Below are 20,945 nucleotides of genomic sequence, written 5' to 3'. Positions count from 1 at the left end.
ACACGGTGTCTCTCGCATCTAGCACGGTGGGACAAATTTGAACAAATTTGAATACTCCATACATACGGAGACTTGGTATTCGATATGCCGACTGATTAGTTACTTAGTACTTATGTATACTCATTATTTCACCAAAGATAAGTACGTCCGATAGATTTTTGAACCCCATCTTCTTCCCAAAGGCTGGCTGGCCAGCGTTGAATCGAATATTTTCTGCAAATCGCACTTCGTCACCCGAGGGTCGAGGGAAGTGGCGTGGGATACTACACGCGACGACGTCGCCTCCGTCACCGTGTGGGAAGCGCCGAAAGTCACGCCCGGTTCCTGCTCCCACTCACGCTGTCCCAACGCCTCCGGTATACCCTGCCTACACACCACCACCATCTCCCGCACTCCGTTCGTTTCACCGCCCTCGTAAACACCAACGAACATAATGACAGACACCCCGAAAGGCGATGTCGTCGGCGAGGCAGGTCGCTCCAAATGTGTGTATCGCGCCGGGTCTGATGCCTAGCCTTCTTTCGTTTCGTCTCAACTCGCGTGGCCGATGGAACTCACTAGGCCGTGCCTGCAGCGCAGAAGAGCAGCTGGGCAACCTTTCTCAAGTCGTACGTCGTTGGTGTTTCCAGGCGGGGACGGGTTACTGACGATGCCATCGCGCGCTCTCCAGCATCGCATCCGTTTCGGGCGATCTTTCGTCGCTGACCGCGCCGCCGTTCATCCTCTCGGGCATCTCGCTCACTGAGTTTCCTGGTGAGTACATCGTCCGATCCTACTTGCCAACTATGGATTCTACCCGGCGTATGACGCGATCGCCGTCATGTCAATGATTGTCCCCGTTATGGGCGCTGGTCCTCAAAAGGGGAAATGCGACTCCAACTGCTGTGCAATGGACCCTCATTGCGCTTGCGATTCCAGTGGCCTCGCGCAAAATACGCGTCGTAGACCCACATTTGGACCCGTAATGCCGTAGTACATCGTGGTCCTCGCGCGCCTTCATTGCCGCCTCGTTCCGTGCATGCGTCTGGCTCTAAATGGCAGCCGCAGGGCCTTGTATGGCACATGCTTCCCTGGTTTACCCAGAAAGGCAACTTCGCAAAGTCTTTCGCCTATCCGAACAGAGGATGCGAGCAGATGCTGCGGTGTGTGGTTCGTGGTTCGTTGGTTCGGCCAGGTGCGGCGTGCATAGACGAGTGGGTCATTCTTTGTCGCCTCGTCGTAGGCAAATGAAGCCACAGCTGCTCGTAGACCTCGGGCGCATGCGATATGGCTGGCATCTAGACTTGTGAACGATCTGAGCACGATCGTCGACATGGATGCCTGTTGAATTTGGCAAGTAACGGTGAATCACGATCGCACCGTGCTATATCGCGCGGAAAACTGTTGCACGGGGCGATGCTATCTGCGAGTCAGCGAACGGTGCAGCGAACAGAGGAACATCCAAGAATTCGTTGGTTTGATCGATTCTGTCGACGATGTTTGTTGCATAATCAAAGGACCTCATCTCACTGCATATTCGTCCTTACTGTATGACACGACGCTAATCGCTGTCTTTTTTATATATAGCATATTGGTGTGAACGGCCAGAGGTGTTCTCCTCGATCGCCGACGCCACCGATGAGGAGTCGCGATCTATCGCTGTATTGAAGTGGTTCATTGTAAGTTCGCATCTGCGTGTCTGTTTGGTTCTTCAAGTGATGCCGCCCTAGTCTACGCTTAAGAGCCAATATACCTCTCGCAACGAGAAACTCGGCTCTGAGAAGAAGTACGTGGAGTTGCATTCACTAATGCATCGTCGCTGACACGTTGTAAAGGCCACTGAACCCTGTCCTTGGCGAGTGAGTAGACTATCCACACATCGAGGGCGTATACTGACCGTCTGAGCACAGAGTATTCGCCGGATACTGGCCAGATATCGGCGGTCGTGGGCAGACTAACCTCGTCGTAGAGCAGGTCTCGCACCACCCTCCCATCACGGCCTTCTACATTGAGAACCCGTCGAAGGGCATCTACCTGCAGGGCCACAATGCACAGAAGACGAGCTTCAGCGGTGCGTCGCCACAGTCGCTGGCAAATGCGCGGTTGCCTGATGAAGGTGTGTAGGCGGTAGCATCATCGTCAAGCAGATCGGCCATGCGGTCCTCACCGTGGACCTGCCCGACGGCGGGAAGGAAGAGTTCCTGATCACGCTCCCGCGCCTGCGGATCGATGGCCTGTGGTACGGCTCGCCATACATCGAGCTGAGCGAGACGAGCTACATCCAGAGCTCGACCGGCTGGCTCTCCACCGTACGTTGATCGCAGTCGCCTCTGTACCTCAATCCGGCTGAGGACGCCCCCGCAGATCGAGTACAAGGGCAAGGGCTACTTCTCGGGCAAGTCGCACTCCTTCAAGGCGGCGCTCTCGCCGCCGGGCACGCTGCAGGCGAAGCACGTCTTCGAGGGCACGTGGCACCAGACGAGCAAGAACGTGCACACGGGCGCGGCGTTCACGGACGTGACGGGCCCCAAGGAGGAGGTCACCGTGCGCGAGGTCGAGGAGCAGGACGAGTGGGAGAGCAGGCGCCTCTGGCGCTGGGTTGCGAAGGGCATCCGGGACGGCGACTTTGAGACGGCGAGCAGGGAGAAGAGCAAGATCGAGGTGTGTTGTATGCGCTCTGGTTATGATGGAGCGAGGTGGGCTGATTTTTGGCGCTGCAGAATGAGCAGAGGCAGCGGAGGAAAGATGAGGCTGCTGCTGGGACGACGTGGCAGCTCAAGTACTTTGACCACATTGACTCTGACCCGACCTGTGAGTACGCTGCTCATTGCTCGTGGTTGTATTCTGACCTGCCGACGTCGTCTTCTCAGACGAGCGCCTGGGCAAGCTGTTCAAGGCAAACCCGCCAACGGAGGACGCATACATCTACAGACACAACTACGCTCCTGCATCGTGATGGACTGGTGCACACACAGGACAAGGCTGTATCATTCGCGCGAGCGTGGTCGGATAGTTCGTATATAGTAGATGTGTACTTCTCGTTAATGCATTATCTTGTATACCATCACCAGTGCGATCATCTGCTCCTGCCAGGCCACCAGGTATATCTGAGCATACGTCTTTGTTTCATGCGATTGTTCGACAGCAAAATTAGTGTATCCTACATCTATATGTACCAGTTTCTATACGTTACGATATTCGAAAGCAGGGTTTCCGGGCTCTGCACTCTCAATGATCGTCTTGTTGAATCCCTTCTCTCCCGCCTTCGCCAGCGCCTCCTCAGTCGTGTAGATCTCCGCGTCGACGAGGTCCAGGGTCTTCTTCAGATAGGGGAGGATCTCCGTGAGCACCTGGACCTCCGGGAAAGGCAGTCTACGGTTGAAGGCCTGCTGAGCACCGAACTGGGCCATCTTTCTCTGTTGAATGGTCAGCCTGCTGCTCAACAAGTTCTCGTGGCTCGGACTTACTTTGAATAGCTGCACGAAGGGCATGGCGCGCTTGTCCTTGATCAGACCGCTCTTCATCAGGAGCTCGCGGACCTTCGCGTCGTCGACCTTGTCCGCCTCGGGCGCGTACGCCTCCTTCACCGCCTCCACGCACTTGTTCTGCCACTCGGGGTAGTCGTTCGTGACGTAGACGCGGACGGCACGCGGCTTGCTGGGGTCGTACGCCGCCTGGCCCTGCCTGCCCTTGTTCAGCTTCTTGAGGAGGCTGAGCTCGGCGTCACGCATGGTCTTGATGGTGCCCCGCATGTACTGGGCGGCGTCCAGGATGGACTGGTCCGTTGCCCTGGACTCGGGCCAGCGCGCGAGCTGCACGGACTGCGGCTCCTTGAGGACGGCCGTCCAGATGTGCTCGGAGAAGTGGGGTGCGATGGGCGAGACGACGAGGACGGCGACGCGAATCCACCAGGCAAGCAGTTCTGCGTGCATGCCGACGTCGCCAGTGACCTCACGGTACCAGTCACGAGTAGACTGGAGCTCGTAGAAGCCGTACTTGAGAGCGTCCTTGTACTGCATCCTGCACCGATATCAGCTTCTGCGTTCCAACACGGAGCTGCAGATACTTACTCCTCGTAACATCGTTTCGTGATGTTGACGAAATTGAGGATTTCCTCTTCGAACACACGATCGTGGTAATTCCGCTCGCCCTTGCGCAACTTAGACTGGTCCGTAGTCATCTCCTGCAAAGGTCTTGGTTAGATCACGTGAATGCTACGGAGCAGACATTCGACTTACCTCACACCACGCAATCAGCGTGTGCAGGCGCAGGATGTTGGCATTCGCCGTCTTCTCGTCGAAGTTGGCGTCCTCGATACCATCGCCAGCATCCGCAAGACATAGCCGCGCCGCGTCCGCACCGAACTTCTCCACGCACTGGCGCATCGTCATCGCGTTGCCCTTGCTCTTCGACATCTTCTGCCCGTTGACCATCAAGTGTCCATTTGTCCGCATCGACAGTGGCCACTTGTCCTCGGGGAATAGTGCGGCGTGGTTATACAGACAGAACGTGAGGTTGTTCGGGATCAGGTCCTTGCCAGACGAGCGGACCTCGAAGGGGTAGAAGTACTCGTACTCGTGCTTCATGATGTCGATCTTCTCCTTCTCCACGGGCGCCGGGTCAGGCCAGGGGCCGTTGCGGTAGAGGTACTCCCAGACCTCGTCGGTCATCTGCTCTGGGGTGATATCGAGCGTGCCGCGCTTGCTGCCGTCGGTGTTGCCCTGGAGGAAGTGCACGATTGGGTAGTAGGCCATGTAGATCGTGGAATCGCTCAGACTCTCGACGAGGAAGGTCGGATCCCAGGGCAACTTGGAGCCGAGACCGTACGAACGAGCGCACGCCCACTTGTTGAGCCAAGCGAGGACGCCCTCGAATGCGTTTCGGGTCTCCTGGTGGTAGGTCTCCATCTTGGCGAGCACCCTGCAAGTACTGTGAGCCAAATGCGGTTTCGACGAAGAACGATACGTACTTGTCGGCCTGAGCCCGCCACGTAGGCTCTCCGTAGTCCAAGTACCACTGGTCCATCAACGCGACAACACACTCGTCCGAGCTGCGCGATACGACCATGCCCTCGGGCTCGGCATATGCGAACGCAAGGCCCTTCTCGATCATGCTGTCCCGAACCTTCGTCTTGGCTTCCTGCACCGGCAAGCCCTTGAACTCGCCAATGACCATCATGCCGTTGTAGAAGCCCTCCTTGTAAGCAATCTCCTTCGCCTCTGCGAGCTGCTTGATGTCCTTCTGCGACTGGATCTTGAGCTTCTTGACCAGCGCTGCGGCGGTCATGTCGCCGTACGCGGGCGTCGAGAGAACCGGCACGGGCTCGAATGCGACCCACGAGGGATCAATCTTGTAGAACTCGGCCTTCTTGCGCAGATCCGTGAACGTCGTGTAGTCGTCAGGCGAGTCGGACGGCACGGACGTGACCACACCGGTTCCCTATGGACACACTTAGCTCGGTTATAGTATTCAGTAGGCTCCTACTCACCTTCGTCGCGAGGACGTTCTCCATCGGGAGCACGTACACCTCGGGGTAGACCGAGAACGGCGCCTGGATCTTCGTGCCCACGAGTGCGGTGCCCTCGACCTCGGCCAGTTGGTTGAGCTGTCCATGGACGGCCATGATGCCCTGGTACGCCATGTTACGCGCGGCACGATATGTGCAGACATACGCCTCCTGGTCGTTGATTGCGAAGACGCCGTACTTGATCGCTGTGCCGACAAAGCAGTTCGTCTGGCCATACCTAGCACCCAGTCAGTGCAACCCGTTATCCAATGCACATTTTACTCACATCGTCTCGGGTCGCAGAGTCGCCGCGACCAGGAAGACCTTGCGCCCGCCGACCTTGCTCTCGATCTCCTTCTTCGCCGCCTCGCTCCACTGGACGACCTCCATCCGGATGCCGGTGTACTCCTGCGGGCCGAGCGCCTCACCCTCCGAGCGGTCGTGGTCCATGCACGGCTGGCCGTCCTTCGGGCTGTAGATCGTGTACCGCTCGCCGAACTTGACCTTACCCGTCTTGTATAGGGCGTTCATCTGCCAGCGCACGAAGCTGTCATAGTATGGGTTCGCGTCCGTCGTGATGAACGAGCGCCGCCAGTCGATTCGCGAGCCGAAAGCATCGTTGTCTGCCTGTAAGAGTGTCAGTCACATGCGAGCTGTCATCTTCGACTGCCAACTCACCATGCAGATTGGCGGGAAGTACTTCGGCCAGTAGTACGGGTCCGCGAACTTGTAGATCTCCTCGCGAGGAATGCCCATCGACTCCATAATCTGGAATTGGTACTGCAAGCCGGTGGCCTTGGCCGCTACCTTGCCCTTCTTGGCCTTGTCGACGGTTTTTGGTGTCACAGACGAGATGTTCGTCACCTCCTCGGCGGGGGGCTCTTCGTCAGGCTTGAATCCGGAGAAATCGGGTCCAAACAATTCGATTTCTCGCGTGATCTTGTCCGAGGCTGCCTGCATCCGACGTTAGTCGACGGTATATGGTTGTCAGCAAAGCGACGAAAGTGGAGATGGCAGCACAGAAGGCCTCGCCGAGTGTCGTTCAGTTGGCTGACGAAAACGACACTCGGCGAGTGCTACCTAGATCGCGTCGCAGCCGGGAAGAGGCGCAATGATGCACTACAGTGACAAGGTCTTGCCCCGAAGGTTCGGTATGACACTACCTTCGATACCGCAGATCCCGGATGTGAATGGTTCACACGTCAAGACCCACTCATTTGTTCCACGACATGTTCAGGTCCAAGATGGATCAGCGCCCTCAAGAACGCTCTACCGCATATCCTGCACTGTCTTTGAAGACATGACAGGAGCAAGTTGGACAGAGATAGTAGTGACTTCCTAGTGATGCATGATCCCCTTGAAATGCGCATCAAGTCCGGGAAAGTACTGCATGCATTACGAGGAGTTCAACTACATTCCCTGATGACGCCCTTGTCTCTAGTGCCTCGGCTAGTGCGTGCCTCAAGAAGAGACTCTCATTTCTGAAATCCGCCACTTCGACTGGCCCCACTCCTCTTCAGGCGAATTCCACTGCTTTCGCTCTTGGCAGTAAAGCCAGGACTTCGACTTCAGCTACGGTGGTCGTTGCTTCCCCACTGCCACCAGCACATCCGACCAACCGATCCCGTCGGCGGGTGGTGGCTCACCGTCTGTCCTAGATCGACTACAAGTAGAGCACGTCACGTACCTTTATGGGCATGCCCGTACAGTGAAAACCAAGAGGGAAGAGGACTCTCTTGCCCAGTAGGCGGTGGTACCCAGCAGAGAATTCGATTTTCGATATTGAGAACGCGTGTCCGAGATGCAGGGAGCCGTTCATGTACGGGTAGGGGAAGTTGCCAAACCACTTGGGGTACTTCTCCCTGATTTCGGCCTGCGAGAGCCCTGCTGTCTCCTCTGGTGTCGGTGCATTGGCCTCGAAGAGACGTTCGCGTTGCCACCGTTCCTGGTATTTCTTCTCCAGCGAGATGAGCAGGTCGCGCTTGCCCGTCTGGGCGAGTTCGATGGTCGCTGACGAGGCCATAGTGCGCGTAGTGTTACAACTCGTCAGACGAGTAAGACGTGCAGCACGTCGCCAGAGAGAAAGAATGGTGAACAAGCCTCTTGAGAACAAGCCTTTGAATCCCAATCGATAGAGCCAAAGTTATACTCGAGTCATGAGCAACGTAAACGCGCTTTTTCGCGTTGTCCGGAAATTGGTGTAGGAGGCACTGTCCGGGGTCCTTTGGAGATACTTAGGCCTGATGACACCGCTTGTGTGGCTTTGTGCCACCCACGTGATATGATCGCGACGTCGCGTCGAGGTTCGCGTCGAGGTCGCGTTCAAGGCGCTTACATCCTCTGACATCTCTCATCGCGTCCGCCATGGCTTCGCGCACCTCCACTGTGAAAACGAAGACAAATAAACGAGAAAGTGAGGAATACTGTGTTTCAACTGTGCGCAACTCACCGATAGGCGAATGCGCAGAATTCGTACATTCCAACCCGGTTCCCCTAGGTGGGTAACATTCAAGTTGATTGTGCATATTTCTGATGATGCATGGCTATCCGCAACAACAGAAGAAGACTCAGATTCAGATTTCAATCCGGGCTCATTCGTGTACGAACCAACGCGGAAGAGTAAATCTGCAACGAAGTCCAAATCCACAAGCGGCCCTGGCAGCCGCAAGAAGAGGAGGGAAACTGTCGATGTCAGCGAAGACTATCAACCTCGAAGTCTGTCTTGCATACAGTTACTCTCGTGAATGATTGTGCTTATGTTTTGTGGGACAGAAGTGAAACGAAGCAAGGCGTCTGTACCACAATACAATAACCTTCTAGTGGAATGCTTCAGTACGTCTTTCAGCAGTCGTCTTATATAGGAAGAATACATACTTGTACCTGTAGAGGATTTGGGACTTAAACCTGTCTCTGACGACGAGGACGGTGTCGCCGAGGTCCAGGAACAACCCAGCGACGAGGTCTCTAATGACGAAACCGAGGAAGAGCCGGAGCCACCCGTCGTACTGAACACTTTCGCCGTGCTACAGAAGCGACTCGCGTCTAATTCCAATCGTATCAATGCAGCAAATGAAGCCGTACCTTCATGCCACCCAGTCGACGGTATGTACAATGGTTATTACAGACACAATATGTATTAACCTCGACACCATAGACTCAGAGACTGAGTCAGAGAGCGAGCCTGAGTCCGTCACGAAAGCATCACCTAATCTAAAGCGCAAAGACTCACCGGCTGGTGCTACTTTGCCGGTCATGAAGAAAGCTAGGGTGGATTCCGATGACGATTCTGTAACGGAAGAGGAAACGGAAGAAGAGGACCCAAATGCAGCACCAGCGACGGCGCCGCCTAAGGTGTCGGCAGACTCGGGGTCAGAAACCGAGTCAGACGCGGAGGCCGAAGAGGAGTCTGACTTGGTGGGTGACTCAAAGTACACATGAGTACGATCAAGATGGTCATAACATGGCTCTACTGTAGATTCTGCGGCCACGTCCCGCGTTCATCCTCGCCCCTGGCAAGAAGAGCGAAAGACCCTTTGTACTAGATCCAGGTTACTCGGTCCCTTGGAAGATCAACACGTTCTTGAGAGGCTATCAGAGAGAAGGCATTCGGTTCTTCTATGAACGGTACAAAGAAGGCAGGGGCGGTGTGCTCGGCGATGACATGGGTCTGGTACGGCTGCTAATCATGTTGTCTGATCAATTCACTGACACAAACATTCACTAGGGTATGTTGTGAAGTATTTCAAGATATGCGCGCATGCCTCACGCTGTCATAGGTAAAACCATCCAGGTCATCTCCTTTCTCTCGGCAATCATGAAGAAACACGGTGACAAGCGGGACATCGACCGCCGACGAAAACACGTCTCGCATCTCCAAGATATCAGTCCGGAATGGAAGAAGCGACGCGTGCTCCCGCCAGCCAACGCTACATGGCCGACCTGCCTGATCATCGCACCGAGCTCAGTGGTCGGGAATTGGCAACGAGAATTTGAGACGGTTGGCAGAGTCATTGCCATGTGTTCAATTGCTGATTGAGATCTTAGTGGAGCTACTTCGAGGTTGGAATGTATACCGGCACTAAGAACGAGCGCGGCGAGGTACTTCATGACTTCAAGATGGGCAGACTCGATGTCCGTGAGTATCCGACTGTATTCTGTACGAACACGCATCGGTGACATCTCTGTCCAGTTGTCACATCCTTCGAGACAGCGCGCAATGACATTGCGTTACTCGACGATCTTCCTTGGTCGTGCATCATCGTTGACGAGGTCCACCGCCTTAAAAACCCTCGCTCAGGGACTGCGTTGGCTTACGACCAGTTCACATGTACGGTCCGCTTTGGTCTCACGGGAACAGGCAAGTCATCTACTCGTCGAACGTACTGGACGTAGCTGACCCGGCCACAGCGATCCAAAACTCATACTCGGAGTTCTGGACGATCCTGAACTGGACGAATCCAGGTAAGGTAGGAACTAAGCGGCAGTGGGACAATTACGTCACGAAGCCTCTGGGGGTCGGCCAGAGCAAATCTGCGAGTGTAGAGCAACGCTCGAGAGGCATTGTAAGTTATATTGCAACTCGACGTGCATCATCAGTATTGATCGTACCCGACAGCGCGTAGCACAAGTGCTGGCAGAGAAGCTGCTCCCGCATTTCTTCCTCAGAAGGTGGGGTCCTCCTCAAGACACCGATCTTAGGTACTGATGATGTTCCAGAACGAAGGACATCATTCGTGAACAAGTCAGTCTCGTAGCCATCGCAATCAGAAACGCTCTTGCTCATCGATGCCCTGCAGCTTCCAAACAAACTCGACGAAGTGGCGTTCTGCCCGTTGACACCGAAGCAGATCGAGGTGTACAAACGCATTCTGAATACGGAGGCCGTGCAGAACATGATACGGAAGGATGAGCTTTGTGATTGCGGCTCTCGTAAGAAGTGAGGTCAAGGGCTAGAATGCGTATGGCATCGACCTGACCTTCGCCCCCAGACGCTGCAAGTGCCATTATCCGTTCGATAAGGGGGACCTATTTAGATATCTTACCGTGCTCATACGGGTATCCAACCATCTCGCACTCATATTGCCCTGTGAGTCACTACGTATTGGGGTCCCATATATGCTACTGACTGTGCGTGGAAGCCCCTACGGATACACCGGAGCAGGTACGTTCGCGGCTGAAGAGACGCACGATGTATACTGATTTAGCTTGTTGATGCAGACTGTACGGAATCGGGAACTTGCTAAGATGGCCTTCCCAGAAGGGTCGATACCGAAGTATGGGCCTGCGATCATGGTCCCAAATTTATGTGGAAAGTGGCTGGTGCGTAATATCATATTTTGTTTGTAGTCGAATTCCGACGCGATCCATACAGGTCTTGGAGTCATTGCTCAAAGATTGGCGTCGGGACCCCACGAACAAGGTTCTGATCTTCACGAAGTCCGTCAAGATATTGAAGATTCTCGATTACCATCTTCAGGCTGAAGGTAAACTCGTCGTCATGTATATGGTGTACTGAGAGCTGACTGGTTTTGAAGGCCTGGGCTTCGTTACACTCGAGGGATCGACGAGACCTCAAGATCGTAGGTAGGATCGTGATCATCGTGACGACCTGCTGACCTCTCCCTCGCAGGTATGCCGCTCATCGACAAGTTTCATGAGGACCCGGATATCTTCGTATTCTTGATCTCGACGTTGGCCGGTGGTACAGGTTTAAACCTGACAGGAGCAAACAAGGTGGTCATCTTCGGTACGTTTTGAATACTCTTGATGCACTCGACATAGACTGACATCGCGATTAGATCCGAATTGGAGTGAGTACTACCCTGACAAGTGGCAGACTGAGCGTAATGTTCTGACATCCCGTTACTCAGATCCTGCACACGACCTACAAGCCATAGACCGTGCTTATCGATTCGGCCAAACTCGGGATGTTGAAGTTTTCCGTCTGCTGGGTGCAGGGTCCATTGAGGAACTCATCTATGCGCGGCAAGTCTACAAGCAGCAGCAGATGCAAGTCGGCTACAACGCAAGTTTCCAGACAAGGTGAGCTACATAGTTGATGCACACGGTGTACTCATACGAGCGTACACAGGTATTTTGAGGGTGTCCAAGGCGACAAGGACAAACAAGGCGAGCTGTTCGGTATCAAGAATATTTTCACTTTGCATGAGGATACCCTTGCTACAAAGACGGCTGTAGGTGGCTCTTGCATGACGCGGCTCAGCAGTGATTGAATACGGTCTAGATCGAGAAAGCTGTCGTCTCCGACTTCAACTGGGCTTTGGCCAACGTCGAGGCGAAGAAAAGGAAACCCAGCGCTGACTCCGACGTTGAAACAGACAAACCACAACTCAAGGATGATGTGCGTCCCTACCTTGTGTCACCTGATTTAGTCAATGACCATAATGTCTAGGGCCAGGACTTGCGTGGCCTCGACTCTTTGCTCCTGGATGACCGTCAGTCATAGTCCGGGTCATATTGTTTTTTTGGCAGCTGACTTTGAGGGATGTGCGTACAGGGCCCGTTCAAGTCGATCGGAAAGATGACAGGATACAGAGAATTCTCAACGCTGTCGGCGTGGTGTATATCCATCGCAATGAGGATCTGATAGCTGAGAGCGCGATCGAAGGACAGCGACACAAGAATGCTGTCGAGGTAAGTCGCACAGCTCGTATACACGCGGAATCCCGCTGACAGCGTGGACAGGAGAAGAAGAAAGCTAGGAAGGCCAACGCCAAGGCTAAGGGCGGCGCAGGGGCAAAGACTGATAGTACCCCGGGAGAGGTGTGGCCGCCGGTTCGCAGTCATCACAGGCGGAAGATGACGCCAGAGGAACGGTATGTACTGCATGAGTTGGGAAGTGAAAGGCGTGTTGACCATCGCTCCAGGATGAGAGCTCGACAAGCTTCCATGATTGAGATGGGTCACATCACGAGTGCCGAGCAGCTCACTTCATTCCTGATGCAATTGTGAGTGCTCTCATACCCTCGTGTGTGCACGCTATTCATCACTTGTTCATAGCAACAAATGGTCCGTAGGACGACAGAATGACTTCCTTGTTGAATTGGACCGACACCACGCTCGGGCGGGAAGGAAGCTCTGATACGATGACGACTCTTGTCCTTTCCGGCGCCGAATCTTGTTCTCTGGCGATTGATCTCACATATCCTTGTCTTCATTATACCAACATGTAGATGTATATATGTACCGTACAACAGCTAATGTACAACAGATGTCCCTGGAAGCCGTCTAATCAGCGACGTCAATACTGACCATCGAAGCCGCCTCCGCCCCATTGGCCCATGCCCATACCCATGTTCGGGTTCATGCCCTGGTTCATCATCCCCCCGCCCATAGGTACGTTGCCGCCCATCCCGTTCATGCCCATCATCTGCTCGCCCATGCCAGGGTACATACCCCCAGGCCCGCCGACGAAATGCTCGTCCGGCCCGCCCATCCACTGCATACCGCCCTGCATCTGGCCACCGTCGAATCCGCCGAAGCCCTGGCGCGCCCCGGGCGAAAAGCCCATCCCTTGTTGGGGCATGCCCATTGGGCCGTGGCCCATACCGTTCATGTTGCCCATGTTGCCCATGTTGTTCATGTTGTTCATATTGTTCATATGATTCATCCCGCCCATGCCGTTCATGGGCGCGCCGCCCATGTTGTTCACGGGGAGCGCGCCGCCAGACATGTTCATCCCGCCCATGTTCATGTTCATCGGCATGTCCCAGCCCATCATGCCCAGCTCGCCTGGCTGAGGCATCCCGTTCATCGCCATGACGGGCGGCATCATCATGCCGTTTTGGTTTCTGAAGTTGCCGCGGGCGTGCCCGCCCCCGCCCCCGCTGGCCATGGGCATCGACATGGGGACGTTCCCTGATATTGGCGCGGTTGAGGAGTTGGAGCCCATGCCTGAGTTGGTGTTGGCAGAGCCGCCGCGCACTGGAGACTTCGGTCGCAGAGCATCAATTTCTAAACACTCATTGAGTAAGGGCTGAGACTTCCGTGTCAATGGGCGACGCACCTGGTGTCATCGGCACGACAGCCTTCCCGCTATTCGAGAGCCCCTTGACCTTGTTCTCCCATACCTCGCGATCCCACGGAGTCGCGTTCTCTTGGCCTTCGTTTTGGTCGTCTGCGTCGATTGACATGCCGTGCTCAATGCGCTCTTCCTCCCCTTCTGCGAGCGCTGTGACCCAGCCCCGCCGGAGCGTGCGCGCACGTCCGAAGATCTCGAGCCTCCGCAGACCGAGACAGAAGTTCTCGATGAGCGTATACATCTCTGGAGGCTTGAGCGTCGGGTCCGACGCGTCGCCTTCCCAGATCATGACGTCCGTGTCTAGATGGAGTCAGCGAGTGTAAGCAAGGGAGGTATCAGCGTACTCACCCACGTTGCAGTGGACGAACCAGCTGTCTGTCGACCGTCGGACTGTACCTCGGATGCCCATCAGACAGTGCTGCTTTGTCCGCGTCAAGAGAGACGTAGTAGGCGGGTCTGTCTGAGAGACGATGAGCGACGTTCAGACGCAGCATACAAACAACGCACCCCAGGCCCCCGATTGCTCGTCTTGTTTGTCTTCACCCAGACTATGTCCTCGCACCTGCGGAAGCCCCACTTCCCCATGACCTCTCGTCCTCGCTCGAGCCCTTCGCCGGAGCCGCTGCCTACCCACATCAGCACGTAGGACGGGTCTGCGGCGAGCGCGGGTATGGGCAGCTCTTGCAGGTCGTCCCATGTGAATGAGGAAGAGAACGGCGGGTCGATGAGGATGACGTCGAACTTTGCGGGATGGAGGGTGGACAGTTGAGAATATGGGAGGTAGACAGGCGGGAGAGCGTGTCCTGCGACGGAAGCCTTCTTCAACGCGAGTAGTCGCTGTTGCTTGGGATATCTATTCGTCGATAATCGCGTTCAGCATTGCACGGACATGAGGTGGATCACTCACTCCTCGAAGCGATGCTCCGGGTCCGCACCCAGCACCCAATCCTGCGGCCACTCTCCACCATCCACATAACGCTGCGAGTAGTCATTCCGGATGGTCTCCTCCTCTGGAACGTAGTTTTGATACCGCAAGGCACGCGCCTTCTTCGGGGGCGGCAGGTCCTGACGAATGAGACGAGGTTTCTGGGGAAGTTGCGGGGAAGTGGGCGGAGATGGTGGTGGTGACGGTGGTGGTGAGGGAATTAGCGGTAATCTCAGCAGGTCAATTGGAGGAGAAGGTAGGGCCCTAAGCTGGCGACGATGGTGCTTCTGCGTCGCGCGTATACGAGAGACCAGAGCTGAGTGAGCGGCTAGAAGCTCGTTTGCGGATGCGAGGCATTCACAAGTAGCACTGTTCATCGTAGTGTAGCACACAGGTCAACCTGGCTAATGTGGTTCAGGAAACTGCGCTCAAACACCGGCGCAAGGGTCACCTAACGTCAAACGTGCATCAGCGATGAATGAGGAGGGCTAGTAAGGTGCTGTACCGAGTTCAAGATGATACAAAGCACTTGGAAGCAGGTAAGTAAGTGTACAAAGACCGTAATTAAGCCGGTAACAGACCCCCAATACAGTGACGTAATGCTATTGTAATGGTGGTTATCTTTTATTACTACAGGCCTTTGAAGAACGTTCGACAAGCGTCAACCATTGCCTCCCTTGCCTTCCTTCCACCACGATGAACGTTGAACCTTGGCGGGTCCGAGACTCCGCGAACGGCATTCTGGCGAATTGATTGACTAAACTGTTCGATGATTCTCACAGGCCATCCTGGGGCCATCCTCGTACGGTAACACTTATCTCGTCCTCGGGCGTACAACATTCGTACTGACGAAGTCTCCGTAGTACGGTACATACTCGAATCCGACTGCGACCGGTCGGGCGATCTGGCCTTCAGCAAGTACAAAATTGGCCAGAATTCTGGGACACTACTGAGCACCGTTGTGGCGACGGGCCTGCCTCCTTGTTTCTGCGAACGTAGTAGCTCTGGCTCTCGGTGTCTCTGGGAGTTCTCTGCCTTCTGCCTTCGGCATGATCCTTGGTTGGTATGAGCTCTGATATGCTCGGAAGAGCATAATCTCCGTCGGTGCGCGCGGACAACAGCGGGATCATCCTCTCGGCAAGTCTCCAACGCCCTCATTCAAACGCCATATTCTTGACGGCATGTATGTCCGCCTCTTCAGGGTCATGGTGATGATTCGCCGTGTTCCTTGAGGGATATAAGACGGCTTCGCCAGGACACCACCTATATCGCTCTTCGTATCTCAGCTCCGTCATACGAACTTCGAGACAATCATGCAATTCAACATCAAAATCGCCGCGCTCCTCGCCGTACTCGTGGCCCCGCACGCGCTCGGCCAAACGCTCTACTCCATCTCCTATGACACATCCTACGATACCGCTAGCACTCCCACCGCTTCTGCGATGTGCGGCAGCCAGCTCACCTCCGAAGGGTACGCGACCTACGGCTCCATTCCAACCTTCCCGTCGCTCGGCGGGTCCGCGAACATCACCGGCCCCGACTCCGCGCTGTGCAGCCAATGCGTCGTCTTCGAGTTCGCGGGGAACTTCGCTGGCGTAAAGCTGATCAACTCGGCCGGGGGCTCGGGCTGGGACTTCGTCATCTCGGAGGAGGCGATGAACACGTTGACGAATAACGTCACGATTTACCCGCACGTCAATGCGCGCATCGTGCAGGGGCCCTACAGTTGCTGATTATTCGTCTCCACGTTGTGAGTACCATTGGATACGTCGGTCCTACCCATCTCACGCATTGTTACAGGAGATTCTTTGTTTCGGGCGAGAGGGTCCGGGGCAGTTGTGTGTCCACGCGCTATGTAGAAGCTGCTCAGTGATTCCACCCCAGACACGTCTTGCATGGTTGTTTGAGTGCTCTATTCAGTTCCATAAGGCGCGTTCAAGTGATCTGAAATGCTCTCGACGTTATATTGACTGATTGCTGGGCCAAAATCGTGACCACAATGGTACAGCAGCACTTATGTGCCGCTCTCGCTGTTGTGGAGGGTGCGATCTTATCCTATCCCCTGGGGTAGCCGGAGTTAGACTTCGTAGCCACCTTCCCGTGTGACCCAGGTGCGTCCCAACTGCAGGTCTCTCATCTGATGTGTGATTGACCTCGTGCACAGCCAGTACATGCAGACGCGCGTGCGGTCCAGTTATCGTCGATCCATCATCCGTGATACGTGCAAGCAAGCGCGCGTCCTCGCATTATAAGACCTGGCTCGCATCATCAAATCCCCCTTCCCGCCATCGTTCCAACCCCCGCACTGCTCGCCCAAACCCCCCGCTCTTATAGTATCGCCTTGAACATGGGTCCTTGCCACAGTTCCGTCGCCCACGACGATCACGTCGTGTCCTCCGGATCGCCGGCCGCCGTTCCTGCGAGGATGTTGGATCCCGCTCTCGATTTCGATGAATTCCAGAGGTGCGTGTTTGACGTATCGCGTCGATGCTTGACAATAATGCCTTACTCTAGGTTGCTCCCGGAGGTTTGCGGTCGTAAGTCGTCACTAGAGCTTTGTCGTTATGCTTTGTCTCGCTATTCGTTCGACTGATCGATGTTATCAACAGATGGGATTCAGCTCGCGAACGACCTGGGCTTGAAGCTGCAGAATTTGTACAAACAGACGAGGGACCTCGTGTTCCTCCGCAAGAGCGTCGCTGCCTTGCGCATGGCCGTCGAGCTCGCGGAGAGCCCCGTCACGAAAGCGAACCTTCTGAACAACGTCGCCGTTGCCTTACGGCTCATGTTCACCGCCACGCGGTCTGCGTCGCCCATCGAGGAGGCCGTTCTTGCTTACGAGCAGGCCGTTGCTCTCGTCGCGGATGGCCACGCCAACAAGCCCTTGTTCTTGAACAACCTGGCTAATGCCCACCTCTCTCACTATGAGGTCTCTTCCGAGATCAGGGATCTGGAGAAAGCTCTCACTGCTGTGGAGGCTGCTATGCTCTTGAATCCTGAGGCTGACCCCCAGAGGGTTGATAGGCTATCTACTCTGGGGCAAATCCATTACACAATGTTCTTGAGGTCTCATGAGAGGGCTGGCATTGACAAGGCTATATCCTCTCTGCAGGCTGCAGTGGACCTTGCTCCTGATGGCTACCTCAAGAAGTCTGGTTTTCTCACCAACCTAGGGAATGCTTATCAGAAGAGATTTGATCACTTTGGGGATGTGTCAGATATCAGGAAGGGCATTGAGGTCCTATGGAGCATCACACACCTCACACCTGATGACCATCCTGAGAAGCATCTTCAACTGGGCACTCTGGGTGGTGCATACCAGTCCCTCTTCACTCATACCCAAGATCTCTCTGATCTAGGCCAGGCTATCTCCTTGAAACAGAGGGCTGCAGATCTCTGTGTTTATGATGACTATAACAAGATGAAGCATCTCAATAACCTTGCCAATGCTCTCCAGATACACTCCCAGATACACTCTGGACAGATAGGGGATTCTTCAGGCATGACTGCTGCTCTAGCTATGAGAAGAAAAGCTGTTCAGATTGCCCCAGCTGGGACCCTCATAGAGAACTCAGTGCTCCTCAGTAATCTGGCTGGAGTTCTGGAAGAGAACTTTGAACATACTTTAAACTTGCCAGATATTGAGGATGCCATCTCCATTCAGGAGAAAGCTGTTGAGCAGACTCCTATCTCTCATGCAGACAGACCTGTTAGGCTGGCTATTCTTGCCAATGCATACAGGCTGAAATTCCTGCACACTAGCAAGCTGGCAGAGAGTGAGAAAGCCATAGACATCATGGACCATGTACTTGCTGCTGTACCCAGGAATCATCCTAGGATGGTCAGCTTCCTGCAAATCTTGGGAACTGCCTTAGACAATCAATTTGAACAGACTGGCCATCTGGCTGAGTCTGATAGGGCTGTCAATGTCCTTGAACAAGCTGTTGAGCTTTCTGAGAAGGGTTCTATGGATGCTATCTTCTCAATGAGTAATCTTGGAGTGGCTCTAGACCACCGCTTTCAGCATATCATGAACATCAGTGATATTGATAGAGCACTTGTACACAAACAAACTGCTTTGAGCTTGATACCACAGACTCACAAGCATTTGGCCAAGATACTGAGTAATCTTGGGATTTCCTACCTGCTGAGATATGACAGGCTGCACAATCCTGCAGATATTGAGGAAGCAATTGAGTACCAAAAATTTGCAGTTGAGAAGACAGATGTGGGCTCAGCTCAGATGGCCACAAGCCTCTCAAATCTTGGTACTGCATATCAAACACACTATCAGCATGCTCAGGAGGTCACATACCTACAGGAGGCTATCTCTTGCTATCAGAGAGCTATTGCATCTTCTTTAGATGATGCTACAAATCTGGCAATCCACCTGAACAACCATGGTGCTGCATGCCTTGAATATGCTAAGCACACTGGACTTCTGTCATACCTTGATGAGGCTATCAACAGCTTGGAGAAGGCAGTGGGTCTTGTACCTGATGGACATGCTATGAAGCCTGCATATCTGGGCAACTTGGCAAATGCCCACTTCCATTACTACCAGAAGGATGACACACAGTATTCTCATGCTGAGACTGGGATCGAGCTGATGACCCATGCTGTCCAATTGACCCCTGAGCACCATGCAAGGAAGGTAGAGTGCTATCATGATCTTGGGAACAAGTTCTTTGTCCAGTACCAACATACTCTGGACAAGAATGACTTGCACTTTGCCATTGTCTACCACCATGCTGCTGCAACAGCCTTCACTGGGAGCATAGCTACCAGATTTGCAGCTGCTAAGATGTGGGCACATTGTGCTTTCCAGGATTCCTCTCTCCATGATGAGTGTCTGGAAGCATATAGCTGGGCATGTAGCCTACTACCTAAGCTCATATGGCTTGGTCAGAATATGACTGAGCAATATAGACAGATTCTATCTCTGCAAGATTTTGTCAATGAGGCAGCATCCATTGCTATCATGCTGAATAAGCTTGATACTGCTGTTGAGTGGCTAGAGCAAGGCAGATCTATTGTCTGGAATCAGCTCCTACAGCTCAGAGCACACTATGAGGAACTGGATGAGCAATATCCTGAGTTGGCCAAGGAGCTCAGATCTGCAGCTCAAGCTCTGGAGAAAGAAAGCATATCTCAGTCAAATGCAAATATTGCACAGAGCTCTGTGTTTCTCCATGAAGCTGCTGCTCATCATCACCAACTTGCAGAGAGATGGGAATATTTGCTGAGGGAGGTACAAGCAAAACCAGGCTTCCATACCTTCCTCAAGCCCAAGTCCTTCAGAGATATACATTCTGCATGCAAGAATGGTCCTGTCATCATGGTGAATGTACACAGGCTGAGATGTGATGCTCTGATTCTTGTATCTGGGCAAGAGTCTGTTGTGCATGTTGCACTGGAAAACTTCACTTCTCACATGGGATCTGAAATGCAGCATGCTCTGCATGGTGTTATCTTGCAAACTGAGGTCCAGATGCGTGAGACCAGGCAGTCTAGACAGGCAAAGCTTATCTCAGCATCTGGACAGCCAAAGCACTCCCTGAGAGCTATCTTGGCTATACTATGGCATCATGTTGCACAGCCAATTATCCAAGCCTTAGGCCTTCAGGTGAGGAGATTTTCATTCACTATGCTCACATCTAATAATACATATATATTGTAGTGTCTCCCTGATGAACAGAAGGCCCATTGCTGGTGGTGTGTCACAGGACCACTTGCTATGTTGCCTATCCATGCTGCAGGACTATATGATGGTCACAGCCCTAGTGATCAAGTCTCAAGCTATATGGTGTCATCATACACCCCCACCTTAGCATCATTGACAGCTTCCCTTCATGCTGAGGCTTCAGAGTTCAAGGGGTTGTTGATGATAGCTCAGCCTCAGACTCCAGGCCAACCACCCTTGTACTTTGCAGCTGAGGAACAGTCTGTTGTGATGAGACACATGGATGCATGTCATACCCTGAATCACTACCTCAGTGGCTCAGCAGCTACTATAGAGGCAGTCCTTGATGGGCTCTCTACATGCAGCTGGGTTCATATGGCATGCCATGGGACACAGAATCTGCTAGAGCCTACAAAGAGTGCCTTCTGTCTCCATGATGGCTCTCTGGAGCTCTCAGCCCTGATCACAAAGTCCATCCCACATGCTGAACTTGCAATTCTCTCTGCTTGCCAGACAGCTACTGGGGCAGCCAACCTCTCAGAGGAGGCAGTTCACCTTGCAGCTGGCATGCTGTTTGCTGGATTCAAGTCTGTCATTGCTACTATGTGGTCTATCAGAGATGAGGATGCACCTATCATTGTTGAGGAGGTATATTCATACCTATGCAAGGACAACAGACCTCATGGTAGCAAGTCTGCCCTAGCCCTGCATGTAGCTGTGAATAGGCTCAGAGAGGAGATAGGGGTCATGGACGATGCTGCTCTTCTTGCTTGGGTTCCCTTTATTCATGTAGGACTGTAGAAAAAATCTG

The 20,945-nt window shown here is 53.9% G+C and overlaps 6 protein-coding genes across 6 annotated transcripts; 4 read left to right on the top strand and 2 right to left on the bottom strand.

Moving 5' to 3' along the window:
• The first annotated feature begins 315 nt into the window (after positions 1-315).
• Positions 316-3,048, top strand: C8Q71DRAFT_143116 (Oxysterol-binding protein). The gene is made up of 11 exons (XM_047916567.1): positions 316-469; positions 562-608; positions 671-753; positions 1,567-1,658; positions 1,710-1,765; positions 1,815-1,838; positions 1,890-2,050; positions 2,104-2,288; positions 2,344-2,640; positions 2,700-2,790; positions 2,850-3,048. Exons 1-11 carry the CDS (start codon positions 434-436, stop codon positions 2,933-2,935), a joined length of 1,158 nt encoding a protein of 385 aa, XP_047776997.1. The 5' UTR covers positions 316-433; the 3' UTR covers positions 2,936-3,048.
• C8Q71DRAFT_768981 (leucine-tRNA ligase) lies at positions 2,698-7,647 on the bottom strand. Its single transcript, XM_047924270.1, has 9 exons — positions 7,173-7,647; positions 6,164-6,439; positions 5,772-6,112; positions 5,468-5,723; positions 4,949-5,418; positions 4,218-4,899; positions 4,050-4,162; positions 3,447-3,999; positions 2,698-3,395 (listed from the first exon to the last, which is right to left on the bottom strand). Exons 1-9 carry the CDS (start codon positions 7,506-7,508, stop codon positions 3,162-3,164), a joined length of 3,261 nt encoding a protein of 1,086 aa, XP_047776996.1. The 5' UTR covers positions 7,509-7,647; the 3' UTR covers positions 2,698-3,161.
• Positions 7,648-7,849: 202 nt separating this feature from the next.
• Positions 7,850-12,587, top strand: C8Q71DRAFT_711120 (P-loop containing nucleoside triphosphate hydrolase protein; the record flags this gene model as incomplete). Its single annotated transcript, XM_047920790.1, has 25 exons — positions 7,850-7,982; positions 8,045-8,200; positions 8,372-8,587; positions 8,640-8,899; positions 8,961-9,155; positions 9,306-9,482; positions 9,530-9,620; positions 9,675-9,857; positions 9,893-10,047; positions 10,101-10,153; positions 10,202-10,226; positions 10,282-10,399; positions 10,624-10,646; positions 10,703-10,804; positions 10,857-10,968; positions 11,020-11,064; positions 11,115-11,231; positions 11,356-11,527; positions 11,577-11,679; positions 11,730-11,846; positions 11,904-11,940; positions 12,003-12,139; positions 12,191-12,321; positions 12,373-12,453; positions 12,506-12,587. 25 exons carry the CDS (start codon positions 7,850-7,852, stop codon positions 12,585-12,587), a joined length of 3,021 nt encoding a protein of 1,006 aa, XP_047776995.1.
• C8Q71DRAFT_143060 (MT-A70-domain-containing protein) lies at positions 12,506-14,953 on the bottom strand. The gene is made up of 5 exons (XM_047916566.1): positions 14,434-14,953; positions 14,034-14,379; positions 13,875-13,986; positions 13,512-13,826; positions 12,506-13,459 (listed from the first exon to the last, which is right to left on the bottom strand). The coding sequence occupies exons 1-5, from the start codon at positions 14,826-14,828 to the stop codon at positions 12,747-12,749; spliced, it is 1,881 nt and encodes a 626-aa protein (XP_047776994.1). The 5' UTR covers positions 14,829-14,953; the 3' UTR covers positions 12,506-12,746.
• A 547-nt stretch (positions 14,954-15,500) lies between these two features.
• On the top strand, positions 15,501-16,412 carry C8Q71DRAFT_142961 (uncharacterized protein). Its single transcript, XM_047916564.1, has 3 exons — positions 15,501-15,588; positions 15,653-16,201; positions 16,252-16,412. The coding sequence occupies exon 2, from the start codon at positions 15,765-15,767 to the stop codon at positions 16,182-16,184; it is 420 nt and encodes a 139-aa protein (XP_047776993.1). The 5' UTR covers positions 15,501-15,588; positions 15,653-15,764; the 3' UTR covers positions 16,185-16,201; positions 16,252-16,412.
• A 749-nt stretch (positions 16,413-17,161) lies between these two features.
• Positions 17,162-20,935, top strand: C8Q71DRAFT_711027 (CHAT domain-containing protein; the record flags this gene model as incomplete). The annotated part of the gene is made up of 2 exons (XM_047920784.1): positions 17,162-20,077; positions 20,132-20,935. 2 exons carry the CDS (start codon positions 17,162-17,164, stop codon positions 20,933-20,935), a joined length of 3,720 nt encoding a protein of 1,239 aa, XP_047776992.1.
• Between the last annotated feature and the right edge of the window lie 10 nt (positions 20,936-20,945).

Source organism: Rhodofomes roseus, assembly GCF_022264815.1.
Source record: "Rhodofomes roseus strain CIRM-BRFM 1785 chromosome Unknown C8Q71scaffold_15, whole genome shotgun sequence".
Taxonomy (NCBI): domain Eukaryota; kingdom Fungi; phylum Basidiomycota; class Agaricomycetes; order Polyporales; family Fomitopsidaceae; genus Rhodofomes; species Rhodofomes roseus.
Note: the sequence above shows the minus strand (reverse complement) of the source record. Positions and strands in the feature narration are given on the sequence as shown.